Source organism: Zerene cesonia, chromosome 20, assembly GCF_012273895.1.
Source record: "Zerene cesonia ecotype Mississippi chromosome 20, Zerene_cesonia_1.1, whole genome shotgun sequence".
Lineage (NCBI taxonomy): Eukaryota > Metazoa > Arthropoda > Insecta > Lepidoptera > Pieridae > Zerene > Zerene cesonia.
The window spans coordinates 7,457,568-7,476,212 of record NC_052121.1 but is presented as its reverse complement, the minus strand read 5'-3'; the positions used below and the strand labels follow the sequence as shown (position 1 = coordinate 7,476,212).

The following is an 18,645-nucleotide window of genomic DNA, read 5'->3' as shown; positions in this document are numbered from 1 at the left end:
GTGAATGGCTTTGAAATATTTTCTTTAGAACTCGTAAATGATTTACAAACAGTGTATCTGGTTAATTTATTATCTATTCCTAGAAATATTATTTTGAAAAGTATCATCATCATTAGTTTCATATATGTTCCCACTGCTGGGACTGGCTGGCAGATGTCGTTAAACTTTTAATAATTCTTAGACGTGCCGGTTTCCTCCTGATTTTATAATTTATTACCCTTTATTGAGCTGGTATACAAATAGACGTTAAAAATAAAAAGACTTAAAACTACACCAGCACTGAAAACGACCTTATCACTAAAGAATGATAAGGTCGGTCTCTTCCAGGCAACCTATTGTGTGAAGAAATAAAGCAGGAATATAAAGCACAAGGTAGGTATGAAGTACATAAATATATAAACAAATATATTATAATCCATACATACCATTTATTTACATAATGTCCTAACACGTTATTCTTAAAATAAATAATAATAATACAAATTTATATATATATATATTATATATACACACAAAAAATATTTATTACACATAAAATACTAGAAAAACAATATAAAATGTTTTCCTTCACCGTAAAAGTATAGATGAAGCAAACAATCATGACAGACGGGTCGTAGATTAATAGATGTCAATAATTAACAATCTATTGAACGCAATATTCGATTATGTGGGTAAATTGTTTTCATTAAACATGGCATCAAGTTTATTTAATATATCTACGTACAGCCGTTTTAATTTATCAGATAGTGAGTCAGATATAACGGTGTTTGTCAAAGAATATGGCTATCGCATTAAAAAGCAACTCGACCATGAGCAAATCGGTGGTAGATCTTCGTTCACTTCCTTCGTCGAGAAGAACATTAAGCCACCCAACCTTACATGGGTTGATGACAATTATAACAAATTCATGAGAGATACCCCAAACGAATGCTTGACGAGCCTGAGTTATTTGTCCGAGTATGGGTTTATTACATCGATGGAGTATACGCCGGATGGTGAGGGGATTGTCGTTGGACATTCTTCTGGACTTATTCAGGTTACTATAAAGCAAATAATAATAGTTGCACGCAAAGCTAATTGAAATATAATAACTGCCATAGCATATTTATGGCGGTTATTTTATTTGACTATACAATATTTTTTTTATTAAATTTAAATTAGTATTATATTTTATGAGTATTTATAAGGTGTTTTATTAATTTAAGATATTTTATATTAGCTATATTTCCAATATAGCAACTAAGTAATATGGTAAAATCTTTATTGACATCAAAATCTCGTCGGCCATATAACTTTTACGTTTGTTGAAAAACATAAATGGACGTTCAGCAATCAATAATTGATGAATATGCAAAAAGTATTAAAAGATATTATGAAACGGAAAAGAATCCTACAATATGGTATCCTATGTTCTATCGACGAAATATTCAACAGCCGAATTTTGGTTGGATAAAAGAAAATAAAGATAAATTCTTAAAAGGGACACCCAATAAAATTATGTTTAATCGATGGTATGGGACCGAAATGGGGGCAATAACAGCGATGAAATACTCTCCAAATGGCTGTCATTTTATTGTAGGTCACGCGTCTGGAGCTATTCAGGTATATTAAATAGGTAATTTCGTATAAATTATAACCTTGTTAGGCTGACAATTATACCATCGAATAATTTTTTTTAGGAATAGGCTTTTAATTTCACAGTATCATCTGAATTTGAAGATAAGAGTTAAATATTTATGAAATAAATCTACAAAATTTCATTTAATTATTCTTTTTTGATTGGCACTCCAACAAAGGGCTACTGAAAATCAGCGCTGCGCATTACGCGTAGCAAGCACATGTTGAGTAGTTAGGTGTGAAAATGGCAGTATAAGTACCTTCCTTTTTTAGCACCACACCAATTAGCTATAAGTTTACCTTTTTATTATTAGTTTGCAAAAATTGTTATTTATTTGTTTGTGGTCCTTAATAAACATTATTTATTTGCTTTCTTTTCTTTCTTTCTATTTACCCAAAAATAAAATAATTAAAAACAATAAAATAAATAAATCATGACGACGAATTGAGTACTTTCTCCTATTTTCACTTGAGTTCCTTTATTAAAATCAACACATCACATATTCAATTCAATTTATATAGTATACATAATTATTACATATTCTAAAGTCTTAAATCTTCAAGATGCGGCACGGCAGCACTGGCGCCGTGCTTTGTACGCTCCGAAACATTCAGTTCCCGCCAAAGCCTGTGTACGCGATTGAATACAGCCGCGTGGAAGAACGCGTTTGCTATGCTGCATGCACAGATGGCGCTGTTTATAGAATTGAGATTCCTAATGTAAGTTAAGACTTTGAAAGAAATATTTTCATTATAATTCGTAGATCATTGGTTTTGTTCAGCTCTAACAATATTTTATTCATACATAATATGTAATTTCTTACTTATTTGTAGTGAATTTCACTAAATGGCCAACGATCAAAAACATTCATTTATGAGTTCATTACACGATTTGGGTGTTATCTACCTTAGTCTTAACAACCCATCTACAATAATAAAGAAAAAAAACTGCTTACACAATGTTTGCATCCAATAGCTCGTGGCATCCACAGAAGATCCGCCGCAATATTGTATTCGAGCGGACCCCGCTCTCGAGTATTTAAATACACAGTATTACGGTGCACCTGGTATTTCTTCCTCCGCTGTACCTTTTATTACACGTATGTTTTCTACCTTTTTATTATGCTAAATCTTACATTATAGAAAACCTCTGGAAAAGGATACAGCCTACTTTCCATTGCTTTGTGGTTTCCCAAAAATTATGTGTTGTCTGTAGCGCATTATTATTAGTATTATTAGTGTACTATAGAGCAGTTTCAATAACTGTTTGTATAAAATATCAGAGAGATCGCCAGCGCTGTCTTTGGGGTTATGTGCTGACGAAGCAAAGCTTATTGTCGGTTACGCTGATGGATCAATAAAAGTATACGACATGGAGACTCAAGAGGTAGGTAGTTTCAATCTTCGTCTACCCGGAAAGTACAAATTATTTCAGATTCTTAAAGTTTAACAAAAATGCCGCCCTTTCTAATGTAGTCGCTAGCACGTTTGCGTAGTAAAATTTATTAAGTACGTAAATTCTATGATAATAATGTATATATTATACACTAGTCCCGTATCAATCTGCGATTTTAAATCGAGACTATACCAAAATACATGAACAATTATATCTTACACCTAATTTAGGTGGTTATTCACTATTTTAGTGATTCAACAAGTTTTATGAGCAAAATTTCAATTTAAACAGTGAAACTACGCTACCTATTTCATTCCTTTAAATAAACGAATATTAAATTGGTTTAATGTTTATTAAGGACGGTCATGAATAAAGTACGTACCTTTAAGTGAAATTTATTTTCATTGGTTGTTTTATAACTCTCACTAGTATTATGGATAAAATACTTCGAACGCGAATAAAACTAGTCAGGTGGCGAATTTATTGTTATTAGCTATTTACAATACGGTTTTCTGTTTATCGCTTTTGAATATGCATGAAATACCTAAGTACTGGCGTTAAAAGATTTAAGGTGTTCCTCTGTATAAGGCACCGTAGTTTGTATTAGGAAAATTACGTCTAAAGCTTTTTAGTATCTGTCTGGGGGCATTTCCAGATCTAGATTTCATTAATAATGTAATGATTGGCCTAAAGTTTAAAATACTTCTGTTGACAACGGAAATAAATACATGTAAGTACATTACCTGGAAGACATCGCTTCTTAGCGATAAGGCCGCCTATTTGTACCGCGTTTTATTTATTTTGAATATTTATTGTTTTTATTTTGTTTTTGTGTGTGCAATAAAGTGTTTTATTATTATTATTATTATTATTACATTTGGATACAATAAGCTCGCAGTAAAAATATTTCGCACTTGCTGTTGCCCGCAGCTTCGTCCGCGCGGTCCATCAAATTTTCAGGGTACAATCTTTCATCCGCTATTTTATCTCCTAGGGGGTAGAATTTGTCAAAATCCTTTATTAGCGGATGCCTACGTCATTACATCTGCATGCCAAATTTCAGCTCGATCCCTCCAGTGCTTTGCGCTGTGCATTGATACTTGATAGATCACTATGTCAGTCAGTTAGTCAGTCAGTCACCTTTGAGTTAAACGAATATTAAATTTCATATAAATACATTTATATATTATGAAGGTACAACCTAATAATGAAAATTTTCATTGAGAATTATTAATAAACCCTCGAGATAATAATGGAACTATGGTGATTATACAACGGAGAACCCTAGTGAAATATATTATTTGTAATTTGGATTTTTCTTTTTAAACTGTCAAGCTATTTAAAGCAGGCTTCTTACGAAGCTTAATTCTGTTGGTGGCAATTATATTTTCAACACTACCTTATCGCATTCGCTACCATCTATACTAATATTATAAAGCTGAAGAGTTTGTTTGTTGTTATTTCCGTTACTTACATTCACTGCTTTTATTATATAGGTTTTGCTGTTTTGTTCATTCAGAATATATTATTTTGAAATTACATTCCTCCCATCAAATAATTTGTGTAGATCTCTTTGGTACAGTTGAAATTATACAGAAATTAGAATAATTATTGTGTACATTGTGGCCTAAGAGCCCTGGCCCATCAATTTTTGGTATAAATATCCATAATATGATGGTAAGTAGGACCGGTCTCTCGATATCTGGTATCGTGAAAAAGCAGCTTAACATTTATTAAGTGGCTCGTGACGCTTGCAAATTGTTTGCATAAACCGTAACTCTCCTTTAATCCTGGCAGTTGCTTTAACAATAGAACTAGAAATGCGAGTGTTTCATTGTGGCTGAGTGCTTTTAACGCTCTCGTTTTTCCCTGACAATTAGCATATTTATATAGGGATCATTTATGTGCTTTTCTCTTTGGCTCCAGAGCACGGTCCGTAATTGTGCACATTCTGAGCATTTTCTATAAAATGGCAGTAATTCAATACATGCATGATATCAAAGTACATGCAATCTCAATGATAAAATAATAATAATCTTCAAAATGGCCGTATCGATTTTCATTGAATATCTTACTTATAATATAATAATATAAGAGGGAAACAAGGTTAAGTTCTCCATAACAAAATATATTGATCCCAACTAAAATTTTCTTCAAATAAAAATTCAAGCTATATCTGATTTTTATTAGCTAATATTAAAAAAACATTATGATCTACAGAATCAACACTTTCCTTTAATACAAACACGAACAGAAAAGACCAGTGTTTCATATTATTACATCATATAGCAGATTTTTTTTACGATGGCAACCAGCAACCGTGGCCATTACATCCCGTGCTTACGATAAAGTGTTGCCTGTCGTAAACCGTCAACCTAATCCCGTTTTATTGGCAATATGAGATTGGTTTACGAGATTTTCGAAAGTCCTCAACCCAGAAAGTAGGTCGCAACTCGCCGGTCAAGGATTCTCTTATCGTGTTACGTCAAATTTGACAGGCGAGGTTTAAATGGTCAATATAGATTAGCCACTTATTGATGAATGTCTTCCGCTTTTAGGAACCTATTTATTTTGTGCTATTGAGTATTCAAACATTTTTCTTCAAGCAAGAAAATCTACTGTATCTAATATTTTATTATAAATCAATTTCTATTTATCAGACTAATATTATCATTTAAGACTATTAAAGTTAGCATTTATTTTGGTTAGTTGTTGTATTTGTAACTTTAATAAATGTCGACTAGTTTATGAATACGAGATTACGTCTGTGCAAATTAGTCAAACGAAAATACAAAGGTTCACCATACACATATCAAATGTAAAATGTATATATGAAGCCTTTTTTGAATAAAATTACATGTATTCAATTTCAGGCGGAAACAACGTACAAAGTGCATAAGCTGCGTTTACAGTTCATACCAAAGAAACTGCAACGCATGCACTATGGTCAAGTGTGTGCGTTGCGATGCCACGAGGAGAGACCGTGTGTCTTTGCTAGTTCAGCGTGGGATAAGACGTTGAGAGTGAGATGCGCATATTTCATGTTTTAACGATTCTTTTCATTAAATTGTAGGTACACTAGAATGTATAGGATACTTTTATATGTATCATACTACACTACATTTACTACACTATATACTACATTTAAGTTACAAAACCAGTACCAGTCTATGCCTATTCGCTTTATCCTATATCTATTACTCAAAAGTTCTATAATATACTGGTGAGGACTATGTTTGTTTGAATCTCAGGAGTTCCTAGACCGATTTCGAAAACTTTAATCGCGATTTAATATAGTGTGTATAAAACAACCTCAGGCGAAGCCGGGGTGCACCGCTAATAAAATATGTGAAATTGGACATACTGACAGCTTTAAATATTGAGGTTGGCTAAATAAACAAGCAGTTGGTACTAGTTATTAGTTATTCATTATAAGTTACGTGGATGATATTATAAACACTTCAATCTCTCTAAAATTTTGTTGGTTAATTGCATGTAGTGTTTTGTTTAACAAAATATTAACATGATTAAGAATTTACAAACTTGCAGTTATTTTTCAAATTGCAATTCTTACAGTTAAAACAGATTAAAAGCACAATTTTTCTTGTTTCTTTTAAAGTTTAAGCTCAACAGCTCTCAAACAATCCTGTTCTTAAGAACTCAAAAAGGATGAAAATAATTTCCTTTCTTTTAGTAGTTTTTCAAACACAGTTAACGTGTAAAACAAGTAACGAATCTAAAGCATTCCCTGCCTTTCGGTATATTGAATTAAACAGGTCTAAGTATCTGGAATTTAAAAACATTATTAAATTCACGCGTGAAAACCTCATAAAAGGATAGGCAGATTTACGATGGCATTTCAAATATAATTACGGATTTAATATTATGATGAACACAAACAAAATGTCCGACTTCCGCTCAACTACCTACGCCTGATGGGATTAATATATTTCACAAAGTGGTTAACTCATAGGAACTCTAAGCTCTTCTTCTTTGAGAATTAAGCGCGCGTCACAAGTAATTCTGTACCTTATTTGTACTACAAAATGACTTAAATATTTACTGTTATCTGATGTTTTTACTAGCTAATTAAATAAATTAAATATCAGAGAATTTGCCTTTCAGAATATAATTATAATAATTATGAATACGGACATTCAAAATGGAAATTACTTAAAACATTAGATATTCGCATTTTATATATGTATTAGGTACTTTTATTTGTTTAATTTTTTTTAGAATACGTCTACCCTACAATAGAAAATTGTTATTATAGATGAAATCCCGTGCCTTTGTTGTAATTTTGACGCCACATAAAGGAAGATGTATCTTTTATTTCCAAATGAGGCAAACATTATTTGGTAATAAAACAAACTGCTTCAGTTATTGTATTTTATTTATTCTGAAAAACAATTTCTCTTTTATTTTCATTCAGTAATTCAGGTATCTACTGTAAAGTGAAGGTACATCATATAATAATCTTTTATATTCTAGTTTTAATTTTATTGCTTTAAGTTAAATATACACTTTTTATTCGTCTATAAAAATATATATAATTTACATGATATTAATCCACAGATTTGGGACACTAGATGCCAAGTTGGCTGCGTAACGACATTCGAAGGAGTTGATGTGTGCAGCGATAGCATTGATTTGAATGTAAGTGTTCTTATTTAAAAAAAGGTAGCTGAAAGATAAAATGATCGCTTTTAAAGTATTTCCAAAGATTTAACTCAACAAAGACTAGCTTACGCCATTTATTCCTATTCAATTAATAATATCCAGTTAAGCCTAATTGCTCCGCATTCTGAGATATAATACTCAAAGGTTCTCACATAAATCGAGACGATCACCATTTCTGATATTTTCACTAATAAAATCAAATTTCAAAACTCGTGTAAGCCCAAATCTCAGATACTGTTTTGCTTATATTATAAAATTCAAACTTTTCACGTCAGTTTTCTTAAATTAAAACGTCTAGAACGTTCATAGGTCACCTTTGAATTTAAAATGAAGAGTTACAGACCGATTTACATTATATGAGCAGAATTGTTATTTAGGAATCAATTAGGCTATTAAAATGGTTAAGTTTTAAGGATTGGCTATATTCTATCTATCTCCGATACATAGGATCTGATATTTAACAATTGTTACTGAAAATGAAACATGCAATACCTTTTACGTACAGGAATTTTTCAGCATTATTTACAATTTGTTTTGGTGAAGATATTATACGGTAAACACGATCGTTTAGAATTTCGGCTTGTCAGCGTGCCCATATATTTTCGTGTGTTAAATTCGAGTTGTATAGAAGTTTTAAGATTAATCGAGAAATAAGTTATGCGTGTTACGCAAAACGGATGATAAATGAACCGTGTTATGAATTTGCCGCCGCCATATTCATGTCGCTCGAACATTTTTATATTGTCAGTGAATATATAACATGTTTTTGGTATCAAAAGGTTAATAATAATAGTAAATTTTTTTATAGGTTAATATCTGATAAATATCGACATCAAAAAACTCTTTCGTGCCATGGTTTTTTGAAATTTCGTAATGAAAATCTTTAGATTAACGGAGTCTTAAACCAAATAGAATGTAAAATTCGAAGTATGAAATAAAGTATGAGAAGAACATAGACACACAGAATGTGCGAGAAATTTAGATTATATTATCTATCTTACTATGTTATTACGTTGATAAAACGATTAGTGAAATGTCTTTCAAAACGAGTCGGCTTTAGAAATAAGAAGTTAAGAGGATAAAACCTCTTCAATTAATCAAGTGAAGCTTTCCTTTTAAGATTACGGCATACGTCTTATAAGTTCTCCCGAATGTATAAAATACTTTATCGTTATTCAATGTTCGGAGTAAGTTTAATCCTTTTACAATTTGAAGGATTACTAATCTTCGGCCTAAGAGATTATAAGGTTCGGAATAGCATGACATATAAAATAGATGAAAGTAATAAATTGCTTCAAAATGGTGTGTTATTGAAGGCACGGGATCCGTTTAATTAATACAAGGTGTAGAGAGCTATCTTATTTGAACATGATTTGTCATTTAAACCCTTTATTACAGTGGGTTTGGAAATTGTCCTCAGGGACTTAATTTGTCTAACGTTTTAATTATGACATGACATGAGCATGTTTTCATAATGACTTTTTCATTATGACGAAATTTGTTTCCATGTCTATGGATGATTTCGGACATAAGCGAAAATAAAAAAGTTATCATAGGTCCATTCCACGATTTTATCTCCAACGCTAATCAGATCGATATAGTAATACATAGCCGTCATTAACTTACTTAATATACAACATTTGCAACAAGTATATTTAAGAAGAGAAAGTAACAATTTATATTTGTAATTAATATGCAGTTGCAGGGAGATTAAAGAGTTTCATTTCAATTGAATATACCTAATTGCATAAAAATAAGTGTGATATTTGAGATATTACTCTTCTTAAAATGGCTGCTTTGCTTGCTGTAAAATTATTAAATAATTAATCTATTCAATACCAAAATGCACTATTTACGAATATGATTCTTATAATTTACTAAATCAGGGTTGCCGCTCAAATGTAAATGTATTGATTATTATTATCGTTGTTTATCACCGCGGAGCTAGCGCACATATTACGTCTCACAACAAGAAATTTTAATTAAAAGTCAGTCTTGGTTACCTCAGCGTACATGGCAGGGATTCTGGAGTATTGTCCTCTCGACTCGTTATTAAGTTTGACGCTCTCATAGTTCATACTTTACCTTTGAAGTGTTATATTTTTATAATACTTTCCATCAGAGGAGCTTGCGGTGAAGTTTTTCTGTTTTGAAAATTAATTTTGGTAAACTTTGCCGCTGGCTCTGCATACTTTTGTTTTATTTATTCAGGTTTCGCCTGTAATTGCGTTGAATTGCTTATTGTCTGGACCTGAAAATTATTGCTGTGTATTGCTTTATTAACTTTCGTAAAAACTTTTAGATACGATAATGGGAAAGTAATCCAATTTATAGCATTCTTAAATCCATTTAAAATGTGCTTTCAGTTATCAAAAATTGAACAGTTCGAGTCACTCCTTAAAACGCTTTTCTCTAAATTTTTCTAATCCCGATTGTATATTTTGTTTCAGTGCCAGACACGGCCTTCATGAATGAGTCTTAATAATAACATAATATTAATGATAAATTTATTTATTTATTTATTAAATTCTTTATTTGCCTTAACAAATCATAAAACTACTGAGCAGTATTAACGTTGTGAAGGACTAGTGTCTGAGATAGATCGTAAAAACACCTGTAGTACAGTTTTATTAGTTATTCTCGTAATTTATTCTCTACAGAGGGATCACTGCATAGTTGGCAGCTGGCAGCCGACTGAAGCTCTCACAGTATGGGACATCGTGGCAAAGAAACGGCTCAACATAATCCGAGTGCAGAACCGAAGGCCAGATATCGATGGTGAATACATTTACGCCTGTCGGTATTGGAGGTCCATGCAGGTAATTATTTTGATTTGTTTTAGCATCTTACTGTAAAAATGGAAATAAATAATATATAATTATAATGTAGACATAATTTAGGAAAAACAAATAGGACTACTAGGACACTTGTACAAATGGGGTTCCTTATTCTGGCACAGATAAATCGTCTATTTTCTTTTTATGGGATGGTTATAAGATTTGAGATTTTATAAATAGAGACGCAGTAAATAAGGAACATTAAAAATGTTGTGGTGTATCTACATAAATCTTATTCGTATAGTTAAAGGTGAAATTACACTTGGTACAGTGTTATTTGTTCTGGAAATATAATTACACAAAATAAACAACGATATAATTCAAACATTATACTATGTTCTCGTAAGGGCAAACTTTCTGAGGTTTCGGTTTGGTTGTTTTCATTTAATTCCCAGGCAAAACAGTTAAGTACGAAATAAGTAGGTATCGCTAAAGTTCGCCTCTTCAAATTGTATTTGGTGGTCGGGTTTTAAAAGTATCTCAAAATTTTGTTAGTGCAAAGTTCTCTTTAACAATTTAAATTTGAAACTGAATCTCTATCATTCAGTGTTCTTCAATTTCAATATTCGATTTGTTAACGTTAACAAGTTGTAGTCCAGACAGATCGGAGTCAAAAGTTATTTAATTAGACAGAATTGTTTTTCAAATTGTAGCACTTATTATGTTTAGTCTACAAGTAACCATATAAATGCATAATTTTCAGTACAATCGCAAGGGTAAATACGGTATTATTGGTGGCAGTGGAACCAACTGTGTCGAAGTAATCAACCTTCACAATCGATACATCACTTGTTCCTACCCAGCTGCCGGTTCAATATTAGCTGTAACTAGCTTCGAGGAACGAATTGCATTCGGCGGAACCGCCCCTGTCTTGAACATTGTCACATTCCACGATCCAAAACACGAGAAAAATAAGACTGAGGCTGAAGAAGAATATGAGTATACGAAAACTGAACGATGGTTTCCTGATACAGATTCTGATACAACTGAATGTATGCCGAACGTTGATCCATCTACCATTAGTCGCCCTGCGATATCAACTACTAGTCAGCATATTGTGTGATACTTCATTTATTTAATAAATTATCTTCAGTGATGACAGTTTATCGATTTAAGCTCAACCACATGATGAAGCAAAAAATAACGACATGCCCAATTTGAGCAGGCACGCAAATAGCCCATCGCGGGCGAAGTAATCTGTTTTAATTTGCCTAAAGAGGAGCTCGTATACATTCGCAATAGCCTTGACGTTATCCAACAGATCGTTTTCGACGCTTTTATAATCTGAAAAGCTTGTTCGGTTTAATTGAATCGCATTGAAAAACGAATGCAAAGTAACGGTATTGAACATCGCGTACTTAATTACGTTTCAGGCGTAAAAGTTAATAAAAACCAGTGCGCTTAAGAGGTGTAAGCACTTTGAGAAATTTAAGTCGGCATTGCGAATACAGTGGAATACAAGGGAGAACAAGTTGCAACAGAATTTAAATAAAGAAAACCTTCACTGACAGCGCGAACTCGTGTGCGAGGCGTTGGTGAACTTTCAACTTTTACCCGCTTATGTCGCTCGGAACTACGTACTGGCTCCCTTCCCCATCCCACGGCCGGGAGGGGGGCGCTTTCCGTACTTGGAGCGAATATTTACAGCGCAACCTAAATATAGCGTGCCGCTGCTCAGCTGGCACGGCCGGGGGGTAGGCGGGTAAACATTCCCTCCCCGCCCCGCGACCCGCGGACGCCTAGCTACGGCTATTCTACTTTCTAGCGCCAGCTCCCGAGGTGAGCGGACGTACCTCGCTCGAACGTGCGTTATACTGCGACCATGACCGTTTCAAGTACGGGGTAGATGCTCGGAGTAGCTAAACGCTTTCAAGGTTACGATGCTATAAAGTATCCAGCTAACTTTATGTTTCTTCTTGACGCCCTAATAAATATGATATGAATATTTTTACACATCACGAAAGAAATCTAAATGAGGAATACACTAAAATATGTAAACGGCTGGTTAGATATTCATAGCGTATTCCGTTTGATTTGAAATCGTATTTTACGTAAGCCGAAAGCGTATAAGAACTCTTTCGAAACGCTAGTTCTTTTTAATATGTATTTCTTGTTTATTTATGCGACCGTAGTATGAAACATCAGGATGTTTTCCTCCTAAATTATTTATATGTCTGCAGCGTTGCGTACGTTAATACATAATTTAATTCATGGAGTTTAATTTTACAATTGCAAAATTTCATAAACCAATTCTTAGAGCATAAGAGCTTAATAAAGCACATGACAGTTTTGCGAAAGGATAAATGCACGTTTTTGTGTTACATTTTTAATTCACGAGGACCCTAAAATTGTTTCTGTTATATAATTCATGACTGAAATGAGCTGTTGTTGGAAAACAGTATATTTTTTGTGGTTTTTTGTTCCACGTATGTTTTGGAACAGTCATTAGTTACGACTCGCTTAATAAATTTTCGCTCGTGAAATATTGATTATTAAATGGATTTCACGGTTTATTTTTAACAAAACGGTTGTGTATTTATGAAATCATGTTGTTATAAAAGTGATTAAACCCTTTGCAAACGATAGAAAGGTTTTGGATTAATCCAAAGTTTTAGATTAATCTAAATAGGTGTTGTAAAAACTTTCAGTTTGCATGAATATTTAAAAAAAATGCAAATATAATATCACTGTGTTCATTTAAAAAAGCTTTTCATTGTCTATACTACTACAATTTTTTGCGAAAGGGTAAGGCATCTGTTTAATAATCTTGTTTCAGCAAAGACGGGGAGTATATAATTATTCATAATATGTGATAGGTATGTAAATAGTACCTCATTAGATACACTAGTATGCAAAGGTATACAAATACGAATTAGAATTCATACATACGTTACTTATGAGATAATTCGCGGAATTTAATTTACTACCAAAGCTGTTTAAACAGTGGATAAACTGGGAATACAAATGAACATCTTCACACTAACACATAAACTCCAATGAGCCATTACTTTGAAGGTATTTGGGAAATCATTGAATACGTCGTATGCTACAAACCTCGCTCAGAAATGTGGCTTAATGGATTACATATTTTTCTATTTTTAATTGGAAATTCTTTATTATGGTGCCCGTTGTGCAATGTTTCTATTAATAATATTTTTAATATAATATTAGTTTAAAATAAATGATTATGAAGTATATTGTATTGAGTTATTTTTGCATTCTATTCACTGTTGTAAAGTTAAAATATTAATGTATGTTTAATATATGAATGTAATGTATTAAATATTCGAATGATACCATGTAAAAGATATATGCATTTGAAAGTATCATGGTATCGGGTTAGAATGTATAAAAATAAATGTCTTCCTTAATACAGGCTGGAAGAAATTTATGAAACAAATATAGTCCATAAATAAAGTACCTAATTTCTTTTAAAAAATTGGGTGAACGTATTCGCTGGTTATTTTGTTTTATGCGGCGTGGATAAATTATATTTTTATCGCTGTAAGATTGGCGATAATTTTATTGTTCAATAAAATACGAAACGGGAAGTATTATGAGGGACAAAGCGTCTTTTGTATACACGAGACAATAATGCGGTTTCATATTATTCTACGATGAATGGGCAAGCCTCCCTGGAACTTGGTTTTAAAATTTACTTTCTTGCAAATTGAAAAATATTAACTTTTTAATTTAAAAAATTTGGACCATCAAATCTTGAAGACTGTAGCTTATCTGGCTTTCAAACTCAAACTCAAACATTTGAATAGTCATCACATAATTTTAACACTAACCACCGGTTCGGAAAGCAGTTTTAATGGAGAAGAGCGAGTAAGAACCTCTGTTGTTGCACTTTTAAAATCATGTCAATTCTACATAGGCAATATGTAAAAGTGATGCTAGAGAACCTGCGGTTGTCCTGCGGATGTCCTGTGGTTCTTAAACGAAGCCTTAATTTTGTTACATATTTAAATTAAATGAATATAGTTTGCAACGATGTACTGATTATTTTAACTTATTATTACTTAGCTTTAAAAAAACTATGCTTAGTGCCGGGGTTTGCCCGCAAAGTTCCTGCTACCATGGCATTTTCAGGATCTTAAAATGTTCGTAAAGTTAAAGATTTTATGAAGTTTTTTTTTTATTAGTTATTTTTTTATCCATAAGCGAGCAACTGAGCTGGTGGTTCGCCTGATGGTAAGCGATCACCACTGCCCATGGGCATTCGCAGAGGTAGTGCAGAGGAGCAGAGGCGAATAGGCTGCCCACTTTTAAGTGGAAATAAAGGATAAGAAAAGGATTGACGCCTGGAAAGAAGGAATGGACTGGGAGGGTGAGGATAATTATAAATTGCATCCAAAATAGGCAGGGTTAATTCGTATTCATAAATATTATAGTAAGAATGTATTATTGCCTCATGCACTTTGCACATGCCTCAATGGTTATTTCGAATTAAATTGGATGTTTAGTTACAGATGAAAGTAAAGTGAAAAAAGTATACGCCATTATTGGCGCAAAAGCAAACTTAATGGAATGCAATAAAAGGAAAATGTGTAAAGAGGACTGTTGTAAGTTTTCAAATATTTTATTCTTAGGTTATCATTTGAAAGGTTGAATTGACTCTAAAATTTGGATGATTTTTATTAAATTAGTAGATTCAATCGAAAAAGATTTAAATACCTTTTGTGTCCAAATATCGTTCATAACATTCTATTCCATTCAACCTCACAATAATTTAGTTGAACAACTTATTAAACTAAATTAAAACTTTATAATTTGTAAATAAAACTGAGTCTCATCTAAAAATAGTAGCCGTAGTGAAAATCGCGAATCGCTGTACAGGCGGGAGGGAGTCGTAGCGGGACGTAGAACGGGCGTAGCACCGTAGCTGCATCGATCCGGGCCGTGACCTTGACCCGGCTTCCCGGATGTGCTCGCCTAGTTACGCCATTGTCGCTTATACAACCCAGCTTTTATTAGCACGGATTTTATTTCGCACCCTTCTTGATTTAATGTAAGTGATTGCTCGTAGCTTATTGAATGACTTCTACGTATCGGCTACGAGACAGTTACGCGCCTGTCTTTATATTTTATGAAAGGACAGTTCTTATTCATATAGAAAACATTTTTGGATATATCTAATGCATTGGAGTCTTCTTTAAGTTCTTAAAAATACTAATTTTCTGAAATTATTAGACGACCTTTTCTACTGTTTTATACCAAAGAATGAAATATTCGATAAATCGTACTTATTTCAAATTGTAAATGCGTCTGTTTATCTTATTTAGAGAATAAAACTTAAGCGAGTTCAGTTGAAACAATTACTATATATTGCACAAATAAATTTAAATGATATAATAAAGCATTTAAAATAGAAAATTCTAGTGGCTCTCAGAGAGATCCGCAGTAACATACAACTAATTTACCTAAGTTAGTTAAGTAAACCGGTTTCCAGTACGTCGGTTACGTAGGCCTCAAATGTTGGCGAAGTGTGGGCCCCAAGGGTTGCGGAGGGTCGATGAAACGGATAGAATATAGGGTGTTTATGCCGCATAATATTGCAGATGGCTTTTCAGAATCCTCGAAGGTAACATTTTTTTGTCCAATAAGTTTTCTCCCTTTCATAATATTGACAAGGGTTTTATTTACGATATTGATATTATATTTTATTGTCACGAAGATAGATGAGCTCTTATTGTCTTCTTTGGAATGAGTTGTTGTTTCTTCTAACAATTTTAAATATACTTGCTAATAATAGGAGTTGATCTGGATAGGTAATCCGAACGCCTGTAGCCGAAGCTATAAGCGATATCTATCTGTCTGTCTTCAAAGATAAACTACAGCGATTTGGATGAAAAGAAAAATGGTTGTGAAAATCCAAAAGCATAAATAGGACACTGTTTTCAAAAATCACACCTTTAGTAATCTTAGATGAGATAAATGGCAATGGCAATGAGAAAATAAGGGCTACAAACAGGCTAAAGAGTAGCACAGCAAAAAATGGTCACTCTTTCAATTTATGACAATGCCTACCGTTGCTAAATCTCGATTTTTTTTTATTATGATGGCAATAGAAACACATTATCTCAAATACACTCTCCTGGTGACAAAACAGACGGATAAACATACAGACGGACAGCAAAGACTCAGTAATGGGCTTCGTTTTACGAGTACGGAACCTTAAAAAATGGAATATAAGTCTATTCTAGATTAAAATTAAGTAATCCATAATAATTAAAACTCAGTTACACATAATATGCAGCCTGCAATATATAGCTCAGCCTGCTTTAATAAAAGCAATGTTTCCGGGTAAAATTTAATTTTGTGGGATACAACCGTTGTTACATTAAAATTTGCCTTTGTTCCTATCAGGCATAATCATTATAGAGCGTAACAGGCATATAAAATTGAATGTAATGTTACCAGTCCATGTCATTAACTGTATCTCAAGGTACATAAAAATGAACAGTATATAAACAGGTTTCATGCAATAGTGTGCCTTATGAACACTGAATAAAAGTGGCATTTGCTCGCAGTTTTCGGTTTGAAGTTATTATTTTATTGGTCCTGTTTCCAGTTTTGGGTTAGACGGTAAGCCGCGGATATTACCTTTGTTTCCTTACCTTCGGAACACAGCTCTGATCGTTCTCGATCCGCTTAATGTATTTTAAATGAACGAATCAATTATGCACGAACGAGAGAACGAACGAATGTAAAAATGAAAGGGTTGATTTGCTGAAAGTTTTATACCCTGTGGAATCCAGAGCATGTAGTATTTTTCATAGAGATTATGTTTACGAAATACCCATTTTGCTCTTTTAAATTTAAGTTTAGACTACGATGTATTCTTTTAAGAAATGAATTCTGCCGAGTGATATTTTCATAATTTTTTATTAACATTCTGGGTTTTTGAGTATTTAGAAAATCATGCATTTAAATCAGTGATTTAAATATCATATTGATAAGCATTAAATATGTTAGGCCTCATTTAATTTGACCATTGCTTTGTATATGTACACGATATTTCACACGGAAAAATAGCAGAAAGTGTGCGATAAAACTACTCCGTTAGTCATGTTATAAAAAAGCTTTTAGACGGTGCTTGAAGAAAAAATTACCTGCTTTTATTACATTGTTTCGCGGCGCAGCCAATTTATTACGATAAAAACACGATCCGTTGTCTGTTGACGTTACAAGTGGTGCTCTTAGCAACCGTTTTATTAATGTAACTTGAAATACGTTTAATTCAAGACACGCATTATTACTGTATTCAGCTCGTCTTTGCCTAACTAACGTAGGATGAAAGTATTAATGAAATTCGGCGGCGAGATAGTATCACATTAACATTCTATGGTTCCCTTTATTTGCATAAATATACTGGGGTTTTATGTATGTGGGTTTTGTACTTATTAATGTTTAAAATGCCTCAAAACTCTTTAAAGTGAAACATTTCTCAACAAATTACTTTGTAAGTTTTTATTCCTGGCAATATATTGAACAGATCTTAAATAACCACGCCCCATGTCGCCGGATTATGTATTGAAGCGTATATAGAATAAAGTTATATAATTATTACCACTTCTGTTTAGACTTCACACATGTATATGTGTAATTAGGACTGCTTTAATCAGACGACACCAGGATGGAAAATGACCTCAGCCATAATTAATTTAAGGCGTACGTACTCTTGTTTAGTTACGTTCCTTAGTGTGCTGGCATTAATGGCAAAGTGTTATGCTGGCATGAATTGTCTTAGTATTAAATATTTTTGTCAAGTTGATGAAAAAAAGGTTGATCATGCATATTGCATATTTTTTTATAACAGAGCGGACAATCAAACTGGTGGTACATCTGATGGTAAACGACTACCACCGATCATGAACTACCCGCCCCTTGTTGCCTGCTTCTAAGGCTAAGTCTAAGGGATACAGAACGGATTGACGATGGAAATAAAATAATGTATTGGGAAGGGTGATGAAAAGAGTAAAGATCTCTTTTATTGCATAATGTGTACGGTTTGTACTGTTAATACAAAGAAAACAAGAAAAAGCGTGAAGGTGGGAGTCCACTTAACACAGAAGGGTGGTTTTGTTGACAAATTCAGTAAAGCCA

At 32.9% G+C, this 18,645-nt stretch overlaps 1 protein-coding gene across 1 annotated transcript; it reads left to right on the top strand.

Moving 5' to 3' along the window:
- The first annotated feature begins 691 nt into the window (after positions 1 to 691).
- On the top strand, positions 692 to 11,596 carry LOC119834864. The gene is made up of 8 exons (XM_038359381.1): positions 692 to 1,036; positions 2,182 to 2,337; positions 2,594 to 2,717; positions 2,901 to 3,004; positions 5,887 to 6,036; positions 7,592 to 7,672; positions 10,357 to 10,515; positions 11,237 to 11,596. Exons 1-8 carry the CDS (start codon positions 692 to 694, stop codon positions 11,594 to 11,596), a joined length of 1,479 nt encoding a protein of 492 aa, XP_038215309.1.
- Positions 11,597 to 18,645: the final 7,049 nt, after the last annotated feature.